We start from the raw sequence: 22,275 nt of genomic DNA, 5'->3' as shown, positions 1-22,275 counted from the left end.
CCACATGTATCCTACAGTCTAAAATATTTATTATCTGGCCCTTCATGGTTTGCTCACCCCACCTTCAGGTAACTGAAGTATGTTCACTAAAGAAGCCACTTGTCATTTTAATTACCTATGCTAGAAATAAGGAGACCAACCAGTGTAACGATGGAAGACTTCCCTAACCATCTATACAATGAAGGAGACTAAATTAGATGGTCACTTCAGATATTGAAATTATATGTACTTTAGAAACATCCACAAAATGGAAAGTATAATAAATTTGCTGAGGACCTACAGGATTCTTCCAGTAAACACATTACTCATGGATTTTCTAACACCTGTGGCAGCTTAGCTTCTCAGTGGCCTTCTGCATTTTTTTCCTGGAGCCACGCTGTATTCCAAATAAGTGGCCTTTAAATAGGCAAAATATTCCTACATTATCACAAAGAACCTATATCCCATCTTCCAAACACACTGCAATGACAACCTAGGAAACCACTTCTATGAATCGCAGAGTAAATCCCATGGTCTCCAGAGTAGCCAAGTGCCACAAAGTAATTACCTCAATTACCTTAAAGATTTATATGCAGCTGACATTATAAATGAGTGAATGCCTCTGCCTGTCTGTGTGCTTTATTTGGCCCTCCACAGAAAGGGAAAGGTTAAGGTTGGTCAAAATACAAATTGCTTGAGGCCTCCTCTCTTATCCTTTGCCCACTTCATAATCTGTGTTTCCTTGCCTGACTCCTGCAGTCTGGATTACCAACCTCGACAGAGGTATCCACGTATCACCCCAAACATAATAAACGAGCTGATGCCGACAGAGGAATCCATATACCACCCCAAACATAATAAACGAGCTGATGCTAGCTCAAATTTCCAACAATCAACACTTAATGTACAACAGTAATAAACACATTCTAGCATATTTTACCTCAAACTCTGTATCATTTGTTTTAGTACATGTAATTCATGTTTAGCATCCAGCTAGGCCTGTTAGGGGAATACACACTTTTCAAAAAGTTCGCTTTTTTTTATATTGTAGGGATCTTGAAGATTCCCTAGGGGGAACTGAATATTAATCTTTTAACTTTTAAAGTAGAGTCATTTTCTGATCATACTCTAGTTTTTCTTTCCTATTTTTATAATATTGATATGAGAAACTGTTTCTTGCTTTATTTCTATACCTGCATTATCAATCATACAATTCAAGACCCAAGAATGTCAACAAAATAACATTACACTATTATAAACTCCTACAAAATGATGTATTTGTTTGCTGTGTGTTTTTAAGCACACAACAGTGAGGCTATACTTAGGTCTGTGCAAGGTCTTAAACACAGATCATATTATCTGGGTGACTGATACCTACCATCTGGATCTAACTTCATAAACCAACAGAGAATTGATTTTCTCCTATACAGTGACTTTGATGGTTGAAGACTAATTCGTGGGGTTATACAGATGCTTTATCCTTTTTTTGAGTACTTTTGCATGACTCTCTGTTTTAGAAAAAGGCCCTCCAGTATGAGTCTTACAAAATTTTAAATGAAATGCCTTTGTTACCTCTTCCTTTGGAAACATATTGTAAATGGGCAAAATGGCTTGACTGATTTACATTAAGATAGAGCTGAATGCTGAGATTTTCAATCCTTAAAGGCTAACTCTACACATGAAGGACTTGTTCTATTTTATATAAATTAGGCGTAACCCTCACAGTGCTGAGAAACTGCCAATTCCTCAACCCACTCAATGTAGGCAAAATTTGGTCATCACCACTGCATCAGTAGGTCAGGGATAAATTCAGATCCAGTAAACACTAGAAGCCTCTTAACTTCAACTTTCCAAAGGGCTCTCTCAGCACTTTAAGTGGTGTGTACTTTGAAGGCTGTCTAGAAATACAGCCCAGATACCAAGCAGCAGTGTTTTGATAACTGAAACCATGACAACAACAACATAATTGGCTGAGATATGGAGAAGCCAAGCCCATGAAACCCTTTTTCTCATTCTGAAAGTGATTTTACTCATAGCCATACGTTAGAAGCAAAGAAATATTAAGAACTGAATGGGGCAGTATGGAATACAGAATAAGATCATTTTTATTAATCAAGAATATTTTCTACCTTGCTTGTCTGATGAACTCCTGAAAGTTTTCTGTATTCACCCCGTCTTCTTCCTCTTCTTCAAGTTTCTTCTTCAATTTCTTTTCAGCCATCTGTTCTGTTTCCTACCCAGTTCCCAACCCACACAGTAAAATAGTAAGACAAAACTAACTCCTGATAAATGTATACTTCATCATCTGGTTTCATTACCATTGGGTTTTGTCTTTATAGTTTCCTCCACATACTGTTGCCACCTATGAATTTGATATATTATTCTCTGCCATTATTTCATAAAACATTTTGGAATTTCCAAATAAAAGTTACAGAATAAATATAAATTTTTATAATGTTTTCACTTTCTGTCCACATAGCCCATTCAAAAAGAACTTTTTATAGTAGCTTACTAACATCTGTGCTCACATTTGCAGCCTTAACAGTATGACAACAGAGATACTGTATGTGGTTACAATTAGGGAGAGAAAATATAGATCTTGGAAGGTACTCCTATACCAGCAACCAAAATGAGTAAATTCTTCATTTATATAAGACATACCAAAATTCTCAACAGATCAAGAGTAAATTGCATCTATTTGATGTATTGATATTCAACTAATCATTCCATACATCTTTACAAATGCCATTTAAATGTCCAGGCCTCAGTTTTCCCTTCTGCAAATTGACTGTACTTTTTTCTCCCAGATATTGACATTTCCAAAGTATTCTAAGACCGTTTGGGTATCAGATGCTTTGCAAAATAGTCTACTAAGTAGTATATTCCCTGGTCTTAGTTGTAAAATGATGTCACTGTCTAAAATGTTCTCAAATACAAAGTATAATTCTCTCAGGAAAGAAGATTATGTCATTCCATTAAATCCACAGTTAATTTGCTCTCAAATAGTCAACTCACCACTGTCTATAGGCATAATAATGACAATGCAAATTCACATAGTCCAGGATTCATCTCAGATACACCACCACTCAAAGGGAATATGCTTTTAGATAAAGTGGTAACTATGACCACTGTACTTTCAGAAGTATTAAGTAGCTTTTCAAACCAGCTAGGTCAAGGGGTGAGGTCCAGTTCCCTGTAACAGTCCTCTCCACCCAGCTAGACACAGGCTTCTAGCCCACTTCTAATAGTCTATGACAATCTAAAACACAAGAGTAAAAAAGATAAACCACCTACCTTGTTGTACACAAGAATAAAATCACCGAGTTGGTGGGCCAAGATTCTTCTGCGTTCCAGAAGTGCCAATCGTCGACTGGGTAATACCATCCTCAGTGAGTGCTGGAGGTTACTGGATGCTCGTTTAAGGAAGCGAACCACTAGCTCCTATTAAGAGTCATCAAGGGAAAAAAGCAGGGATTGTGCTAAGTAACAGAAGACAAGCTATGAAGGGTTTACCCAACAGAGATATGAGAACAGGTACACTATACATTTCAACAAATAAGACCCAGAACAAAAACATTAGGTATAAGAAAGATACAGAGAGATAAAACAAAAGAAACTTATTCTCTTCCTTCAATAAGCTAGCAATCAGAAAATCAAAATAAATATGTACGCAAATAATTATGTATTAATGAAGTATCTGTAAAAGTAACACAACTCACATGCAAATGGTACTATAATTCAAAGGGCAGACATCACTTCTAATAGGGTGATCAGAGAAAGCTATTTTCCCTAAGGAAGCACTTAGCTGTCAAGGAGAGATAGTGGAAATTAAAACTATGGAAACAGATGAAATCATCAAAGGTAAGAAAGAAGAGAAAGAATACAGAAATATCCATACTTAGAGATAGGAAAGACGAGAAAGAATCAGAAAAACAAAAAGCCCAGGGTAGATATACCAGAAATTTACCCAAAAAACCGAGGAGAAAATGAATGTCATGGAAGCTACGGGGGTTAAAGGCCCCATGTCAAAAGCTTCTAAGAGGCCAGAGCTGAAGAGGATCAGGGTCAAGACAAGACCCTAGATCTGGTCCTTGTGAGATAAGTTCAAGAAAACACTTTCAGTAGAGCAAAGGAAATAGAAGGAAGAGGCTAAGAAGAGCACGGGTAATAAAGAATAGAAACAGCTAATTTAAAAAGTTTAGTGATAAAGAAAAAGAAGGAACCAATACTCTATGCGTGAGAGGTGATGACTTGTTTTTCCATCCCCAAGGGGTAGGAGGCTGGTAAGGAGGCACACTAAGAAGTCATTAAGGGGGACAGAGTATGGCTCACTTGACGTGGGCAAAGGATTTTAAAATCTGAACAAATACCAATTAGATCAGAGTATCACAAATGCTTCAAAGACAGATTCTGTGAGATGAAGGGCCTTAAAGATAATTGTTCCTTTCCTCCTTACCTGCCCTCAACATGATAAAATTGCCCTAAGATGACAGATTTGAGGACTTTCTATTGTTGCACGTCCTGTTGAGTCACATGATAAACAATCTCTAACCCTACCATGTAGCAGAGAAGACCATTCTATCCCTACCTTCCTCACCAATAAGACCACCACCACAATAGTCAGGGAATGGCTTAGGGCTTGCTCTCTAGATATACTTCCAAACAGGAATGCACAGAACTGGTATTAAATTTTGTGGTGATGATCCTAAGTATTCTTGTAAAAAGCAAAAACAAAATCAACCCCGAAATCCTGTGTGAATTCTAAGTCAGCACTTGAAGCAGTTGTTCTATTCTGAGCTCTTCTTTTATTCCTTTAATTTGATTTTGGTTCATTGTCCCTTGGTGCCAATTTACTCCAGCACGAAGGAGTAGCCTCAGAACCAGAGGTTGGATTTCACGGTTCTTCTCTGCTGCCTTTGCTATTGGGGTGGTTTTAGCTGTTACATTAAAACATTATTTTTTCACAGTGGAGCAGACAAACTGACTCTCAAAAAAAGGCAGTTTCAATTTTCCACTTGGAAAGAGCAGAGCTAACATTTTCCACTGATGGTTGAAGGATTATTCACAACACACAAGGTTTTATCTCTGGGTTGTATTGGCTACTTTAAATTCACAAGTTGTTTTCTGGGATTTCCATCATGTTTTTATAATCAGCCTGGCATAGTGATGTCTCTCGTATGTGAAGAACTGAAAATTGTTGTAGGGTCATCACTGTGTGAGACAAAGGATGCAGCTTTCTCAGACTGAAAGGTCTTCTTCTTGCCGGTGACAGATCTCTATGGTCAAAAGGCTATAGAAGGGCTGTGGTTTCTTCTCTAAGCCTTGACCTCAGCAAAGAGCAGGAAGTTCCCTGTCATTTCAATTCACAAAGAAAAACCTTGCTATAATACTAAATCCCAGGCATGCTGAAATGACTGATACACAGCAAAAATTATCACAGAGTTTATTTCCAGTCACCTAATAAGAACCTTGTAAGATTTCAACCAGTAGAGAAATGTTAAAATGGAGGATGGGACATTCTTGGAGGGCCTATGATAAAGTGCAGACTTTCACAGCGTTAATGTGACCCACTCAGGATAGAAAACAAATGTCTTGTGATGCCTGGAAACAATGGAAGAGCAAATAATGTACAACTGTCACCTGTGAGTTCAAGTTCTAATCTTACCACACACAAGCTGTGGGACAAAAGGCAAATTACATCCCAGCTCTGAGTCTTTGTTGTCTCATTTATGAAATGGGGATGACAGTGCCCACATCAAAGAGTTAATACAAAATGAAGTTGTTTGAGAAAGGGCCCGAAACTGTTGTTCTTTCTGAGGGCTTTGCACAAGGCCTGATATCTAATAAGCAATCAATTTCCATTTTCAGAATGAAATCAACTGATGCCCTCAACACACAATATGATGAATGTGGCCCCAGGTCAAAGATTTACTTCATATTAAAGTAAGAGAAATCTATAAACTATAGTGTGGAACAACCCTTTTGCAAGAAGAATATATTGATTGCTCTTTACCCTAGTTGAAAAAGAAGAAAAAGAAGAAGAAGAAGAAGGAGGAGGAGGAGGAGGAAGGGGAGGAAGAGGAGGAGGTGAAGAAGAAGAAAACGAGGAGGAGGAGGAGGAGGAAGAGAAGAAACAGGGAAAGTAAAAAAATTCCAATAAGAAGAGCCTCACCATCTGTTCATCCTCTTTGGCAGCCCAACTGGCACTGAACGTTTGACCTCCACTGTCTTTCATCAGGCGAATTTGAACATGCTGGAGATAGGCAGAGAATGCTATACGGGCCTGCACTTTGCTATGGAAATCCAAAACAACATACCGTTATGAGACAGAATGGTAGACCAACCAATGTATACCTGCCTCACTAAAAATGGACTGTGAGGATCCTCCTATTAGGAGAGCTAAAAAAAATGAAGCCCATCAAATGTCAGAGAGGGAGACAGAATATGAGAGACTCCTAACTCTGGGAAACGAACTAGGGGTGGTGGAAGGGGAGGTGGGCGGGGGGTGGAGAGGACTGGGTGACGGGCACTAAGGGGGGCACTTGATGGGACGAGCACTGGGTGTTATTCTATATGTTGGCAGATTGAACACCAATAAAAAAAAATAAAAATAAATTAAAAAAAAAATGAAGCCCATCATGCAGTTATTAAAGATTTCCTCTACAGAGTAAAGGAGATTTTTTTTTTCTATTAAAGAATCCTATTTACTTTCTCATTATGAACATGGGAGGAAAAAAATCAAACGAGAATAGGAAATCAAGTTTCCTACTCTTATACCTTATCTCTGAACTTTTTAACAACTTTCTTGGGGGAAATGGAAAGGAAAAGTACTGAATCTTCACAATAACATTTGCATTAATGTAGAAAGATTTTTCTGCCTTGGAGGCTCTTATATACTTATCAGTTGGTGCAAAAGAATGCTTTTGCTATGGCAACTGGTATTTCTCGTGTGCAAAGGCCTCCAACGCAGGAAATAGATAAATCCTACAAAGGAAGTTTTGAGACCAAATTTTAAGGTCACGCTTTTCTCAACTACAAGACAGGAATGGCTAGAGCCCAGAACAAATGAGTGAGGTCCAACAGAGTTTGGCATAGATGAATTTACAGGCTAGGACGAGCCCAGATGTTCAGTGAGAAAAAGAAATCTTTACATATAGTAAAAGGCACCTCAGCGACACCACTAAAAAAAATCCAGTGGCTTTCTGCTTGGTGGTCCGGGTTGGAAATAAGGAAATCTGTTCAAGCTATGGTTTAGAAGACAGAAATACCAGAGACACACTGATGATTTTCACTTCAGCTGCTAATTGTAGCAGATCTGTTTTCCTTCAGGAGAGACTTTGGTTACTTCAGCTGATCGGCCTTCTGACACTCTAGCCAAAATTACATCAGCGAAGATTAGGGCCCAACACAAACTTTGTTTACAATCCTCACACATGCAATCACTGAAGGCTTTCTACTCACTGTTCCTCCAAAGTTGGATAAAGGACTTGTTCGGAGTAAACTGGACATCCTAAGGTCTAGGTCTAACTTCAATGTATATGACAGAGGGTTTGAATGGGAGGGGAGTCAGGGAAGAAGATTTGCCCTGGAGAGTTTAATACAGAAGATCTTCAGAGCATAAAATATTAATTCAAGCTACATCTTTTTTACTAATGGGGACAGTTTATGGGAACACAATATAATTCTGAAAAAACAAATATTTACTTTCAAATGTTTCTCAACAAGGACAACACTCATGTTCTTGTTCACCTGGAGACCATATGCTACTTTCCCCTCAACCATTCTTGTGAGAGGTAAGCCTTACCTCCACAACAAATTCTTTTCAAGACAAAATAAATGAAAAAGATTCCTAATTTTGGTCCAAAAATTCACTTGCTATGGAATGAGACAGAAATGGAACATTTCAGGGACGCCTGGGTGGCTGGGCAGTTGAGTGTCTGCCTTTGGCTCAGGGTGTGATCCCTGGGGTCCTGGGATCGAGTCCCACATCAGGCTCCCTGTGGGGAGCCTGCTTCTCCCTCTGTCTATGTCTCTGCCTCTCTCTCTCTCTGTGTCTCTCATATATAAATAAAATCTTAAAAAAAAAAAATCGCATGTTTCAGACATCTCCAAAGTAGCAGAATATGTGATTTTGTTAATTGTTCCTCCAATGCTAAAACATGAAGGTCTGGATAGGGAATTATCACTTCGAAGATGAGATTTCAATCATTATTTTGTTGCAAATCATTGCCATCAATCAAACGAACAAGTCCTGAATTCTCCATTTCTATAACCCTTATTGAAAGGCCCCCAGGGCTGTTAATTCTGAGACTGGACACACTGGTCGGATAGTCATTTGCCAACAAACCAAAAAAGATGAAAGAATGAAAGCTAGAATGATTTATACCAAAGAAACCTATTTTTAAAAAATAGAAGTTTTTATGGATCCTCAGTATAAAAAATACACAACTCAAGGCTAGGGCTGAGAGTCTCGAATCCTTGCCATGACCTCCCTGAGACCCCTCTGTAGCCATGGAGATGTCCCACAGAATGATGGGAAGCTCCGGGGAAAGAGTCTGAAAACCACTCATTTGCATTAACAGACCAGGCAACTACAACAGTTTACTCACTGAAAGTCAGATTCATGAGATTTATGAAGAAATAATTTATTTCTACTACAGCTAAGTAGAATGTTATTGCTGGAAAGGGCCTTAGAATATAGGCCAGTGGTTTTCAAATGTTCTATTTCAATTCAGTGGAATCTTTTTTCCCCTCCAGAAAACACAGTTTGAAAAACATGTGTCTAACCCCATACCTTGGCGTGAACGAAAAAGACATTGAGGCGTGGAGAAGCTCTCTGGCCAGCCCATGACCATCATGCAGTCAGCTCATTAATACTGAAATATGAGGGTCCAGATCTTCTGACACTTCAGTGTGCTCTCCACGACACTGTTCCAAACCTTAACCCGATCTCCCCACTCCACCAAACCCCCAATGTCACCCATTACCCTTGCAATATAAGGACTACCTCTAACTTAGAAAATAAAGGCCAAAATGAATAAGTACCTAACCTTCCTTCCCTTTTAATGTCTAACTATTGCGTTCGTCCCATAGTGCTTTCTTTCTGACTTATGGGAGATGCCCCCTTTAGGGCCTTCCTTCCTTTAGAGCCTTTCCCATCAATATATCCATTTCTGCATCTCTAATCCTTTCCTTTTTTCTTTTTGTTACAATTTTATGTATGTATGTATGTATTTAGAGAGTATGAGCAGGGGGAGGGGGAGGGAGAGAGAATCTCAAGCAGACTGCTCTGAGCTCAGAGCCTGATGCTGGGCTTGATCTCACAACCCTGAGATCATAAACTGAGCCAAAACCAAGAGTCAGATGCTTAACTGAGTCACCCAGGTGCCCCAATCCTCTTTCCATCAAACCCTTCCCTTGGTCTATAAATAAGCTTCAGAATCCCCATCTTTAAAAAACAAAACAAAGCGGGCAGCCCATGTGGCTCAGCGGTTTAGCGCCGCCCTCAGCCCAGGGTGTGATCCTGGACACCCGGGATCGAGTCCTCTGTCAGGCTCTCTGCATGGAGCCTGCTTCTCCCTCTGCCTGGGTCTCTGCCTCTATCTCTCTGTGTGTCTCTCATGAATAAATAAAATCTTAAAAAGTAAATAAATAAATAAAAATAAAAATACAAACACAAACAAAACACAGCAAAAATCCCAAAAAAACTTTTTCTCTTAGCTTGCTCTCACTGATGCATTCTCACCTCCTTTTCACTGCCAAATCCTCTGAAAAAGTTAGCTTGCACTTGCTTTCTTTTTTCCTCAACTCACAATGTCTCACAGCTCACAAGTTGGCCCTGGGTCAGAAATGCAGGAGTCTCTTTTTACTCTTCAAGCTCTCGCAGGCTGTCTGCAGCACTCTACAGCTTGGAACTCTCATTCTGGAGCTTCTACCACACTCCCTCCTAACTACTAGTTCCTATCTCTTTTCTATTAAACCCTGGTTTTCCCCAGGGCTCAATTCTCCTCCTTTTCTCCTGTCTGCACTTGCCAGATTACAGTGAATTGGACAAGTTCCTCCACTCTGAAGTTCTTAATTATCAACTACCCAATTCTGTTTAACTCTGACCTTCAAAGCTCTATCTTCACTTATTCACTGAAAAACTTCATCCCAGAACCCTTCTACCTCAATGTGTCCCAAAGAAACGTATTTCTATCCTGAGACCAACTCCTATGCTCCTTATATTGACTGACGGCATCACCAAGTTGCTAGGTTTTGGAAAACCCAGCCTCTCTGGAGTTCTTCCATCTACAGAGACCAAGCCCTGCCAATTTTCACTTGTAAATTTCATTCAATCCATTCCATTCTATCCATTCCTATAGCCATGGCTCAGGTTAAGCCTTTGTCTTCCTGGTTTGGGAATGCTGTGACAACCCTTAACTCACCTTCCTGCCTTTAGCTCCTGACCAATCACCGTCCCACAATGCACCCAGCTTTTACTTTCTAAATCCAGATCTAACCATTATCTAGAAAATATAGTCTCAGCTCCTCTTAGAGCAAATGACATTCGTTTTTTTTGTCTTATCTCATACTGCATGCTTCTCTTCGTGTAACTCCATGACCCTAGTCTGTGTTTCCCAAACTTGCTGAGCTCATTCCAATTTCAGGGCCTCTAGACTTGCTTTTCTGTCTGGAACATTCTGCCCCCTAATATTCCATGATTTACCTCCTTCTTATCATTGAGGACTCACCTCAGAGGTTATCTCTTTATGCCTGAACACCACAATCTAAAGAAACCATCAGCCCAATCACACTCTAACACTATACCTTGTTCTACTCTCTTCACAGCACTTCTTACTGCCTGAAATGACCTTGTTTCTTTGTTTACCATCAGTCTTCTCCACAAGACCCTAGGTTCCATGAGTCTATCTTGGTCTCTGCTGTAACACTATATAGCCTAGCACAATTCCTGCACAGTGCAGGTACTCAATAAACCTCTGCTGAGGGGCTGATTGACTGGACTATCACATCTCTCTGCCTTTATTTCCTCTACTGGTACCTGTCACCTCACAGTCTTCCTGATATCTTGTTCACTGGCCAAAGCCTGGTTCAAATATTGCCACCTCCCTAATATCCCTCTAGCCTTCCCAGGCAAGACCAGTCACTCCTTTCTCTGTGTCCTTAGAGCACTTTGTCCATGTGGGGGCCTCTGCTGGGTAAGTATCCCTACACTAAACTGTGAGCCACTTGAACTCTGCGCTTTTAATGACTGACACTCAAACCCAACAAATATTTGTTGGGCCAGTGAGATGTGGGTTTGGATTACAGCTCTATACCTTGAACAAACAACGTCTCTAAGGCTCAGTTTCCTTGACAGTAGTAATAATAATAAAATCACAGTCATTTCCTTCCCAAGACTGCTGTAAGAAAACGAAAATGGCTGCAAAGCCACCAGCAAAGTCACCAGCAAAGTACCGGATATACAATACAAGTTATCAGTTTTACTGCTATAATTACCAAAAGGTACATACCTAAGATTGCCATTATCTTGCAGAATCTGCATCAGGTTAAATTTAGGCTCTGGCTCCTGAGTGTCAATTTTGCAGCATGATTCACCTTTATTATTCCATTCAGAAACTTTCATGGCATTTTCTTTGGGTGAATTTTCTACCATAACTGTCAATGAGGGGGTGTATTTGGCTTGATTTTCTCCAAGGGACCCTGCAGATTCCTCCTGGGAAGCCTCCTGTTCTTCATCTTCATTGTCCAATGCAACTTCTTCCTCCTCTTCACTCTCTGTCTCAGTTTTAACATTCATTTCAGCTGGTTGAGTGATCACTAAATGCGAAGAATCACTAATGTTGCTGAAAAAAGGATTAAATTTTCCTCTCTCCCAACACCTTCCTTTTATCTTTTTAGTAAAAACCCATTTCTAAGTCAGACCACAAAAGAGGCACAAAATGAGTAGGATACATGTCACTCTCCAATGTATTCTAAAAACCTATCTTCATCAGAGTTCATGTTTCTCATCATAATACCAATGGCTCTCTCACTTCAGGCAAACATCTGGATAATCTCTAAAGTGTTAGAGGCTTTCAGAAGGGCACCTTTTATGGAAGTAAAAAGAGCAGGGGAATATCTTTCTTTCCTACGTTTATTCATTATCTTTCTCTTTCACTGGTTTGGAAGGTCTGTGAGGACAAGGACCATATCTTTTTTATTCACCGATGAAGCCCTAGTGACTAATGCGCCTGATACAGGTGCTCAACAAAGGAGGAAAGGAGGGGGAGAAAAAGGAAGTCAGTCAGTGACAAATAGACCTAGAAGATGGGAGAATCTGGGAGAGAAAGAAATTCCTCTTTGTCTGTTCATGTTTAAAATATTTATACCATTCAGCAATGTCAAGGGATGAACTAGATTTAATACCTAATCATGGAAAAAGCTGAACAATAATGGTCAGGATTTCATTAAACTTAAGCTAACGTATTTCTTTACATTTATGTATCTTTAAATGTCCAGTATTTCTAGGGTATCAGATAGTTAAATGATGCTGAAGTAAGAGCAAAAGCCAAAATGTGTGTGCTTCAGTTATTTTTCAGTACAAATATTAGAGAATGGAAGGTTTAAAAACTTATAATCTTTTTGAAATTCAGTTTCTGAGAAAAAGACTACACAAAAAATTAAGTGTATGTGATCAGGAAGGTTCTGATTCCTTAAGCATTAATTAAGAAGCTAATTAGACTGGCAAGACCTGAACAATGCAGTCTGGCCTAAGCTCACCAGCAGGTACCTGGGTATTTTGGCCTCATTGCCCTCAATCTGCCACTCCGTCGTCGACGTTTTCGCACCTCCAAAGACAGGAGCTTCCTCTCATACAGGGCAGCATGCAGTTTGGCCTTTGAATTCATACTCTCTACCTTCAATTCTGGTGCTCCATCAGCTGCTAGTCTATGGGAAAAAAATATATGTATATATGGTAGGCACAGCTTTCAGAAAGTTATCTCCTTTATTCCAAGGCTAAGCCTGACAGAAGTCCGAACAACGACAGGCTGGGTATGGTACTTCTAGAGAATTCTAAAAGGTTTAGAAAAATAAATAGGAAAACTGGAATCTACATTAAAACTGCAGTATGGCCTGTCTGAATTTGTTAAATATTCTGAACAAAAATATATCTGAAGACAGTGCTTAAGTGTTTTTACATATTCAGTCAGACTGGCTGACTATTCACTGCAGAGCCCATAAAGTGCTACCCAATGCCCTATACTTAGGGAGGACTGAGAGACACTGGCAACACTTTAATTCTTAAGCTGGGTGGTGGCTAGAGGTGTTTGCTTTGTTATTCATTATAATTTATTCAGACTTACCCAAATATTCTTCTAATGTATACACTATTGAATAAATACAGATTTAGCAGAGGTTGAGACGAGGGGAAGAATGGCTGATACCTGTGAATGTGGTAGCACAGAGCTAAGACTTACTAGGGAAATGTCTTAGTAAAGTTACCCAGGCCCTGAGACACCCCACATCTCAAGAGTTCCATCTCAGGAACTCATCTCTTAGAATCTACTTAGTTACAGGAGGAGGTGAGGGGAGTTGGCAGGGCCTCTCCAGATGTTGAATACAGGTCAGGAGTGAGAGAGGCACAGACAAGGGAGGGCAGCAGATGTTGGGACAAAGCCAAGTTCAATCAGGTTGTGAATGGGAAATGGGATGGGAAGGGGATGGCACAGCTACATTAGGTATCAAAGTACGATAAATCCTAAGTTAGGAAGTGACTGATATCAGGTCCAATTCAAACAAACACCAGGCAAAGTATCACACAGGCAGAGGTAACTAGGTCAGCAAAGAAAGAGAGGGATCTTGGCTACTGGGTCAGAAAAGAAGTATCCATGTCAGTATCTGAAAGCAGGTAGCTGACTCTATATACTCAAGAACTCAAGATCTAACTGCTTGGCTCTGAATTCTCTCAGAGAAGTGAACTCCCTAGAACTCAAAGCTTATTCCTTTGAGGTGAAGGAATCATCCTCATTTCACTAGGAGTTTTCAATCTCTGACAATAATGGAAAGGCTGTGTCTTTTGATCTTTGTAGGAGTTTTAGGGATTTCTGAGTAGATAAACTGGACAGTAAATCTTCTAGAAACTCTCTCTAGAGCAGGAAATTGGGCCAAGAATAGGAATGGTCCTGACACATGGGAGCAGGAACCAGAAGCAAATTAATAAACTTTAAAAATAGTTCAAACCCAGCTTACCATAGTCCCAACAACTGAACACTGCACCCCCCCCCACACAGTTGTGAAAATATTTTTTTAGCCAATTAAATAAAAAAGAAACAAATCTAACATCTTAAAATAACAATTGTGAACTTTTAAATTTTTTATATTTTATTTATATTCAATTTGCCAGCATATAACACCCAGTGCTCATCTCATCATGTGCCCTCCTTAATGCTTATTACCCAGTTACCCCATAACCCTAACCACCTCCTCTTCCACAGCCCTTTGTTTATTTCCCAGAGTTAGGAGTCTCTCATGGGTTGTCTTCCTCTAATAATTGTGAACATCTGAGAAACCCTGAATAGAGCAATAAATTCTAAGTAGTACAAGGGATAGATGTAGGGAATGATGGAGAAAGTGTGAATCTGATAAACAGAATTATGGTTCTATGAAGGTAAGGACCATGCTTGTCTTGTCGATCAGAGAGATGCTCATGAGACTGCCCACCACACAGCTGACAAACCATAAATATTTTTGAATAAAATTCCCTATAAGTTGCAATACCTTTTAGTGATATCTACCTCATTTTATTATCAAAATATTTAGACAAACAGAAAAGTTCTCAAAAATTGTATAGCAGACATCCATGTACCCATAGCCTAGTTTCTACAATGAATATATTGCTATATTTTTTCAGCACATATATCCACCCATTCCTTCTTCTATGCATCCATAAATCCATCTAATTTTTAAAGCATTTCAAAGTTACACCAGATGTCAGTACACTTTGTCCCTAAATGCTTTAACATGCATATTGTTGAATCACTAGAATTGAGTATTTGTTTTATAGGGCTTTTGGTGTTTGGGTTTTTTGTTTTTGTTTGGTTTGGTTTGGTTTTTGGTGAGCTAAACACTACATACAGTAATACGCAAATATTAAGTGCCCATTGATGAGGTTTTGTTTTAAAGATTTTATTTATGAGAGAGAAAGAGAGAGAGAGAGAGAGAGAGAGAGAGAGAGAGAGAGAGAGGCGCAGAGACACAGGTAGAGGGAGAAACAGGCTCCATGCAGGGAGCCTGACGTGGGACTTGATTCCGGGTCTTCAGGATCAGGCCCTGGACTGAAGGCGGCGCTAAACCGCTGAGCCACCCGGGCTGCCCCCATTGATGAGTTTTGACAAACACCTAGAACTATATAATCTGAACTCTAAAGTTACTACCTCCTCAGAAAGTTCTTATGCCCCTTCCCAGTCAATTCCTCCTTCACATTCCTAAAGAGGACTACTGTCCTAATTTTTTCATCACGTATTAGTCTGTTCTAGAACTTCATAAAAATGGAATTATACAGCATGAACTATCCTAAGTCTCCTTTCATTCTGCATGTTTTTGAGATTCATCCATGTTGTATGTACCCATATGTATGCCTTTTTATTGCTGAGGATTAGCCCACTCTGTGAATAATCCACAGTTCACCTACTTTCTGGTTATTGGACAACCCACCCCCCGCCAGGTTGTTTCCGGTTTTGGAATAGTATGATTAAGGCTGCTTTGAACATTTTTGTACAAGTCGTTTTGTGGTTATGTTTTTCATTCCTTCTGGGTAAAGATATCAGCATGGAGCTTTCAAGGCTAACAAACTGGCACACTCCTTCTAAAGTACTTGTACAAGTTTATGTTGCCAATGACAACTTATCAGAGTTCCATTAGCTCCATACCCTCACCATCTGATGCTATTGGTCATTTCTGTTTTTTTCCCCAGCTTTACTGAGCTGTAACTTACAAATAAAATGATACGGTATTTAAAGAGTACAGCACGATGATATAATTTTAGCTATTCTGCTGGATGTTTATTTAGAGTGGGTATTTCATGATTTTAATTTGCAATTCTCTGATAACTAGTGTTGTTAAGTACATTTTCACCAGTATATTGGCTACTCACACACCATCTCTTGGTAGTATCTGTTCAAATATTTCACCTATTTGTAAAAGAGTTGATCAATTGTCTTCTAATTATTCAGTTGTAGGAGTTCATTATATTTCCTAGATACCAGTCCTTTGATGAATATCTTGACTTAGTCCATGGCTTGCTTAGTCCCTTTCCTAACAGTATGTGATGATAGGCAAAAGTTTTTAATTTTGAGGAAATCTAGCTTATCATTTTTTCCTTTTTGGACATTGCTTTCTATGTCATGTCTAAAAACTTTTGTCAAGCCTAAAGTCACAGAGATATTTTCCTAGATTTTCCTCAAGAAGTTTTATAATAATAGCTTTTAAGCTTTTATGTTTATGACTATGAATCATCTCTAATTTTTCTAAGAGATAGAGGTTGAGGTTCATTTTTCAAAGCACAATATTCAGTTCCAGCCCTATTTGTTAAAAAGAGTTTCCTTTCAGGGCGCCTTGATGGCTCAACTGATTGAGCCTCTGACTCTTGATTTCAGCTCAGGTCATGATCTCAGGGTCGTGAGATTTAGCTCAGTGTTGGGCTCCATGCTGGGCTTGGAGCCTGCTTAATATTCTCTCTCTCCCTCTGCCCCTCCTTCACCCCTCCCCTGCCCATGCTCTCTCTGAAAACAAAAACAAAAAATCAAAAAGAACAATAAACATTTGCAATAGCTTAAGTATAATCATCTTCCCCCCCCCAAAAAAGTTTCCTTTCCCCAATAGACTTTGGGCTCTTTGATTAAAGTCAAATGACCATATAAATGTAGACATATTTCTGGCCTCTATTCTATTCCACTGACCAACCTGCCACAGTTTTGCTTATTATAGTATTAAAGTATTTCTTTAAGTCAGGTACCCTGTCTTTTTCAAGATTACTTTAGATATTCTAAGTCCTTTGTATTTCCACGTTAAAAAAAAATTTTTTTTACATCAGTTTCTGCTGGTGGTGAAAAAAATACAGTCAGTTTCTACCAACAAATCTACTAGAATAATGATTGGGATTGCACCAGATCTTTAGATCAACTTGGGGTGAATGGACAGTTTTTTGCAATATTAAATTTTTTTTCTTTTTTTTTTTAATATTAAATTTTCTAATCCATGCACATATCTCCCCACTTACTTGGGGCTTCTTTCATTTCTTTCAGTAATATTAATTAGTAAGCTTTTACTGTATAGGTAATGAACATAGTTTGTAGTATTTATTTGTCCCTGAGAATTTCATATTTTTAAATGCTACCATAAACAAAATTTTAAATTTCATTTTTAAATTATTTACTGCTAGTATATTAAAATACCATAGATTTTAGTCTATTGACCTTGTATCCTTGCTAAATGCACTTATATGTTCTTGTAACTATTCGGTAGAAGCTTTAGGATTTCCTATTAACCAGATCATGTCATCTAAGACTAAAGACATTTGTTTTCTTCCTTTCCAATCTATATGCCTTTTCTCCCCTCCTCTCACCCCTTGCTTTATTGTACGGCTTGAGACGATCTCTACTATAAAGTGAATGCAAATGGCAAAAGTGGACATCTTGCCATATTACTAATAATAGGATTATTTTGGCCATTAAGTAGGATATTAGCAACAGATTTTTCATAGAAGTCCTTTACAGATGAAGAAATTCCCTTCTGCTCCTGATTTGCTAACTTTTTCTCATAAATATGTTGATTTTCATCAGATGCTCTTTTATTTTTTTTTGCATATAATGAAATGATCATCTGGTTTTCTCCTTTATATATGGTTAATTATATTGACTAATTTTCAAATGCTAAACCAACTTTGTACTACTTAGTCATATGCATTTATTTCCCTTTTTCTTTACACTGGTGGATTAATGTGCTAATGTTCTTTGAAGAAATTGTGTCTGTGTTCATGAAGATAATAATTTTCTTCTTTTTTTAAAAAGTCTTTGTCAGGTTTGGATGTCATAGTCAATGCTGACATCATAAAATGAATGGGTAAGTGTCCCTTCCTACATTTTTGAAAGAGTTCATGTAAAATTAGTGCTGCTCTTCCTCAGAAGCTTGAAAAGCATTCACCAGGGAAACTACTAGGCCTGGGATTTTCTTTGTGGAAAGGTTTTTGATTACAAATCCAATATTCTGGATATAGGGTTATTCACAATTTTCATTTCAGTTTGTGTCAGTTTTGCTAAGCATTCCCTCCCAAGGAACTCAGACATTTCATCTGGGTTGTCAAAGTACTGGGATAAGGTTGTTCATAATATTCCGGGCAGCCCGGGTGGCTCAGTGGTCTAGTGCCACCCTTCAGCCCCGGGCCTGATCCTAGAGATCTAGGATCGAGTCCCACGTTGGGCCCCTGCATGGATGGAGCCTGCTTCTCCCTCTGCCTGTGTCTCTGCCTCTCTCTCTCTCTGTGTCTCTCATGAATAAATAAATAAAATCTCTTTAAAAATATATATTCCTTGAACGTCCTTTTTATGTCTGTAGGATCTATAAATTATTTCCCTCTTTCCTATCTGATATTGGTCACTAGTGTTCTCTTTTTTTACTAGTTCAGTCTATGTAAGAGTTTATCAATTCTGCTATCTTATCAGGGGACAATTTTAGATTTTATTGGCTTTCTTTATTGTTTGTCTTTTATTTAATTGATTCCTCCCCTTTACTATTTCCTTTCTTCTATTTATATTGGGCTACTCTTCTTTATCTAGTTTCATAAAATGGAACATTAGATCAGTGATTTAGTCTTGTTTTCTAACATAAGCATTTCAAAAGCTATAAATTTCTCCCCAAACACTCCTTTAGCTGCATCCCACACATTTTAATGTTACATTTTTATTATTCACTTAAAATACTTTCCAATTTCCCTCATGATTCCTTCCTTGATCCATGGATTACTTTGAAATGTATGAATTTCCAAATACTGGGAGATTTTTCTATAACTGCTTTCTAATTCTACTGTGGTCAAAGACCATACTGTTTATGATTGTAATCTTTTTCAGTGTATTAGGATGTATTTCATGCCAATAGCGCATGGTCTGCCATATGCTAACTTTCATTTGCTTATACCTTTATGCCACCAAAAAATTCTTGACGGTTATATAAAATGAGTGCCAAAAATGAAGGCCAGAACCCACTGACATTTAAATATTCTTATCATTTAAGATTTTTTCTTTTGTTTCATTTTTTTTCTAATTGTCAAGTTAATAGTGATACACTCTAGGAAGCATATTCTTTGACTAAAAACTGGAGGAAACTTATAAATAACTGTGACTTTCATTTGGAAGCAAGTTACAAACTGGACTTCCCCCAGTTTTCCCTTAATTAAATGGCAATCACGTTTTCTTTCTTTAAAGAAAAATTAGATTTATGCTTCAAGGGGTTTTGATCAGAAACTAGGTTTATCTTTGTTAATCCTTAAATGTAAAACTAAAAGCCTGATATAGGATGTCTCTTTCTTACTGTTGCCATTTTGTTTTCTAAAGAGGCACAGGATAAAGGGGGATATATTTAAGGTTTCAAACCAGGGGTGGTTTAAGAATTTTTGTTGGGGTTGTAGTCTTCAACTGAGCAAGGTCACCCCAGCCCTTCCTCTAAGATCTTTCTCTCCACCAGAATGAAGAGTGACAGGTATTCTGCATACTTTCAGTTCTGTGACAAACTGGAAGCAGTTCTGCTCAGTCCCGTAAGGCACAGAGTTAAATGCCCCAGGGAGATCAAGGCCAACCATAACCACTCATTTGACTTTAACATGACAGAACCTTTAAAATCTCATCTGTACTCATTTGACTCTAACATAACAGTAGTTTTAAAATCTCATTTATACACTAGTGTCTCTTACATAGCCAAATAAGAACACTATTAGTATCAGTTCAAATGATATACCTATAGTTATAAAAAAGTAAATCCCAATTTTAGTTGTAAAAAGTTGCCCTGGAATAGTGTTTCAATAGAAACTTTTATGTTACTATTCAAGCTGAGCCAAACCAAAAAATGGTTACACAAAATATCATGCTTAGCCTCTGCATGGTCACACATTGTGCACATGGAAAGAATTTCTCAACTTGTAAAAATCAGTTACCGTGTTCTTCCTGTCAATAAGCTTCTTCTTGGGTTTCCCCTACAGAAGTAAAAAGGACAACTGGGTTAGAGGACTGCTCAGATATTCTCTCCTGAGTTCATACGTGCACACACACACTCCTGATAACATGGAACTATGCCAGGGAAGGCAGCTTTGGGGAGAATCAGAGAGATGTACTGAGAAAAGAACAGAATCCCCAAAGCATGTGGGAAGAGCAATAAAAAAACAAAGGGGAAACGACAGATGAATTCCAGAAAAGAAGCATAAAAACTACTTGCATTGTCTATTAGTCACAAATCAAATTATACTTATTCTTTACAACCACCATACGAAGGAGGTTATGATTAGGCCCATTTATTAAAAAAAAAACGAATAGGATAAGATCATTTTGTGACATGCCCAAGGCAGGAGCTCAGTGACCTCAAATGTGAACCCCGGGGCTAGGTCTCAGACTCCAGTACTCTTCTTTATACTTTCACTAAAGGAAATCAATCTCAGTTCTCATGGGGTTCAAAAAGGATGCTCAAGAGAAATAGATTTTTCACAGTTAAAAAAAAAATCCCTTAAAAAAAAAAAGAGATGTTCTCCATAGTGTCTGAACTAGAGTAGAGTTGGGTTCTCACCACAGGAAGTGAATGCCATTTATGTTTAAATTAGCTTTTGTTTTTCTTTTGAAAATTTTTCCTCATTCAATTTCCTTTCATTTAACACACACGCTCTTTATTTCATTTCCTCAGTTTTACTTGTATTCATTTGTGAATGTGTATATTTAGCTTAGTACACTTTTATTATTGTGTGGATTCAAGTATATATCAACACAGACAAGATACTGAATAATTCCACGACCATAAGGATCCTTTGTGTCATTCTTTTATAATCAGACACCTCTCACCTAACCCCTGGATCCCTTTAATCTGTTCTCCATTTTAAAACTTTATCATTTAAAATTTGCCATTTAGGGATCCCTGGGTGGCGCAGCGGTTTAGCGCCTGCCTTTGGCCCAGGGCGTGATCCGGAGACCCGAGATCGAATCCCACATCGGCCTCCCGGTGCATGGAGCCTGCTTCTCCCTCTGCCTATGTCTCTGCCTCTCTCTCTCTTTCTCTCTGTGTGTGTGTGTGTGTGTGTGTGTGACTATCATAAATAAATAAAAATTAAAAAAAATAAAAATTAAAAAAATAAAATTTGCCATTTAAAAATTTCAAAAATGTTATAAAAAGAGATAGATGCTATCAATATCAAGATTTTCTATTTACAGAAAATCAAGCAAAGATTAGGTCTTCAACAAAATGCTTTGTCTTTCCCGTGTCTTCTACTCATGCCAATGTCCTAATATTGTCACCTTACCATCAGAAAGTCTCAAGATGATTTTTACCTTTTGCATCAGATAATAGTTTGTTCCAGTAATATGCAATCATGGTTTCACATTACAATCACAGGCAATTTTTAAGAAGTACCAATATGCTTCAGCCTGGGGATGGGGCCAGGGCATAAAAAGGGTTTATAAAATCTCCAAGTGTTACTAATACGTAGCCAGGGTTAAAATTACCATCATACTGTAAGATAGTAGGTAAGATACTATTTGCCAGGCAGGGTGGCAGGTTGGGGGATGAGTGGGAGAGGGCAAGAAAGGCAGAAAAAATTAACCTCAAAAAAAAAAATTAGGAAATTAGTTTAAAACTAATTCTGGCAATAATACAACAGGATTTTTGAGAGGAAAAACAATGCAGATTGAAGAGAACAAACTTAATAGAAGATGTTAGGGCTTACAACAAATACAATTTCATTTTTTAAGTGCATGTTTGTGTGTGTGTATGCCTACCATCTGGTACATTCTAGATACTGACAAAGACAAGGATGAACATAACAAAATACTACTCTCAAAAGCCAACTTGTATAGTAGACAGGCTTGTACGTAAATAAGCAATTAGAATACAATGCAGGAATCTGAATCAGTCTAAGGGATCAGAAGGGCTGGGTAAGAGGATGAAGGACAGAGCCAGTAGAATTTAGGGATGGACTGAAGGCTATTCCTTGGGATGGCAAGTATGCAAGGAGGAGGAGGAATGAAAGAGCAAGCTGACACAGAGAGATTGGCCATGGGTTGATGT

At 38.4% G+C, this 22,275-nt stretch overlaps 1 protein-coding gene across 50 annotated transcripts in view; it reads right to left on the bottom strand.

Annotated features, from left to right (window-relative positions):
- Positions 1–22,275, bottom strand: part of TTLL5 (tubulin tyrosine ligase like 5) — a 267,856-nt gene that overhangs the window by 160,684 nt on the left and 84,897 nt on the right. For 30 of the 50 annotated variants that reach the window (XR_012002258.1, XR_012002271.1, XR_012002260.1 and 27 more), the window contains 5 exons: positions 12,752–12,909; positions 11,493–11,799; positions 6,152–6,272; positions 3,274–3,420; positions 2,109–2,212 (listed from right to left, as the gene is read on the bottom strand). Coding sequence is in view for 19 of the 50 variants with exons in the window: in XM_072762077.1 (XP_072618178.1) it covers positions 2,109–2,212; positions 3,274–3,420; positions 6,152–6,272; positions 11,493–11,799; positions 12,752–12,909 (837 nt within the window). In the remaining 31 variants the exon portion in view is untranslated. Of the gene's footprint in view, positions 1–2,108; positions 2,213–3,273; positions 3,421–6,151; positions 6,273–11,492; positions 11,800–12,751; positions 12,910–20,164; positions 20,204–22,275 lie in introns of all 50 variants that reach the window. The other 20 variants (XR_012002256.1, XR_012002255.1, XR_012002270.1 and 17 more) reach the window with 2 other exon arrangements.

The sequence above is a fragment of the Vulpes vulpes genome, chromosome 6 (assembly GCF_048418805.1).
Source record: "Vulpes vulpes isolate BD-2025 chromosome 6, VulVul3, whole genome shotgun sequence".
Classification (NCBI taxonomy): Eukaryota; Metazoa; Chordata; class Mammalia; order Carnivora; family Canidae; genus Vulpes; species Vulpes vulpes.
Note: the sequence above shows the minus strand (reverse complement) of the source record. Positions and strands in the feature narration are given on the sequence as shown.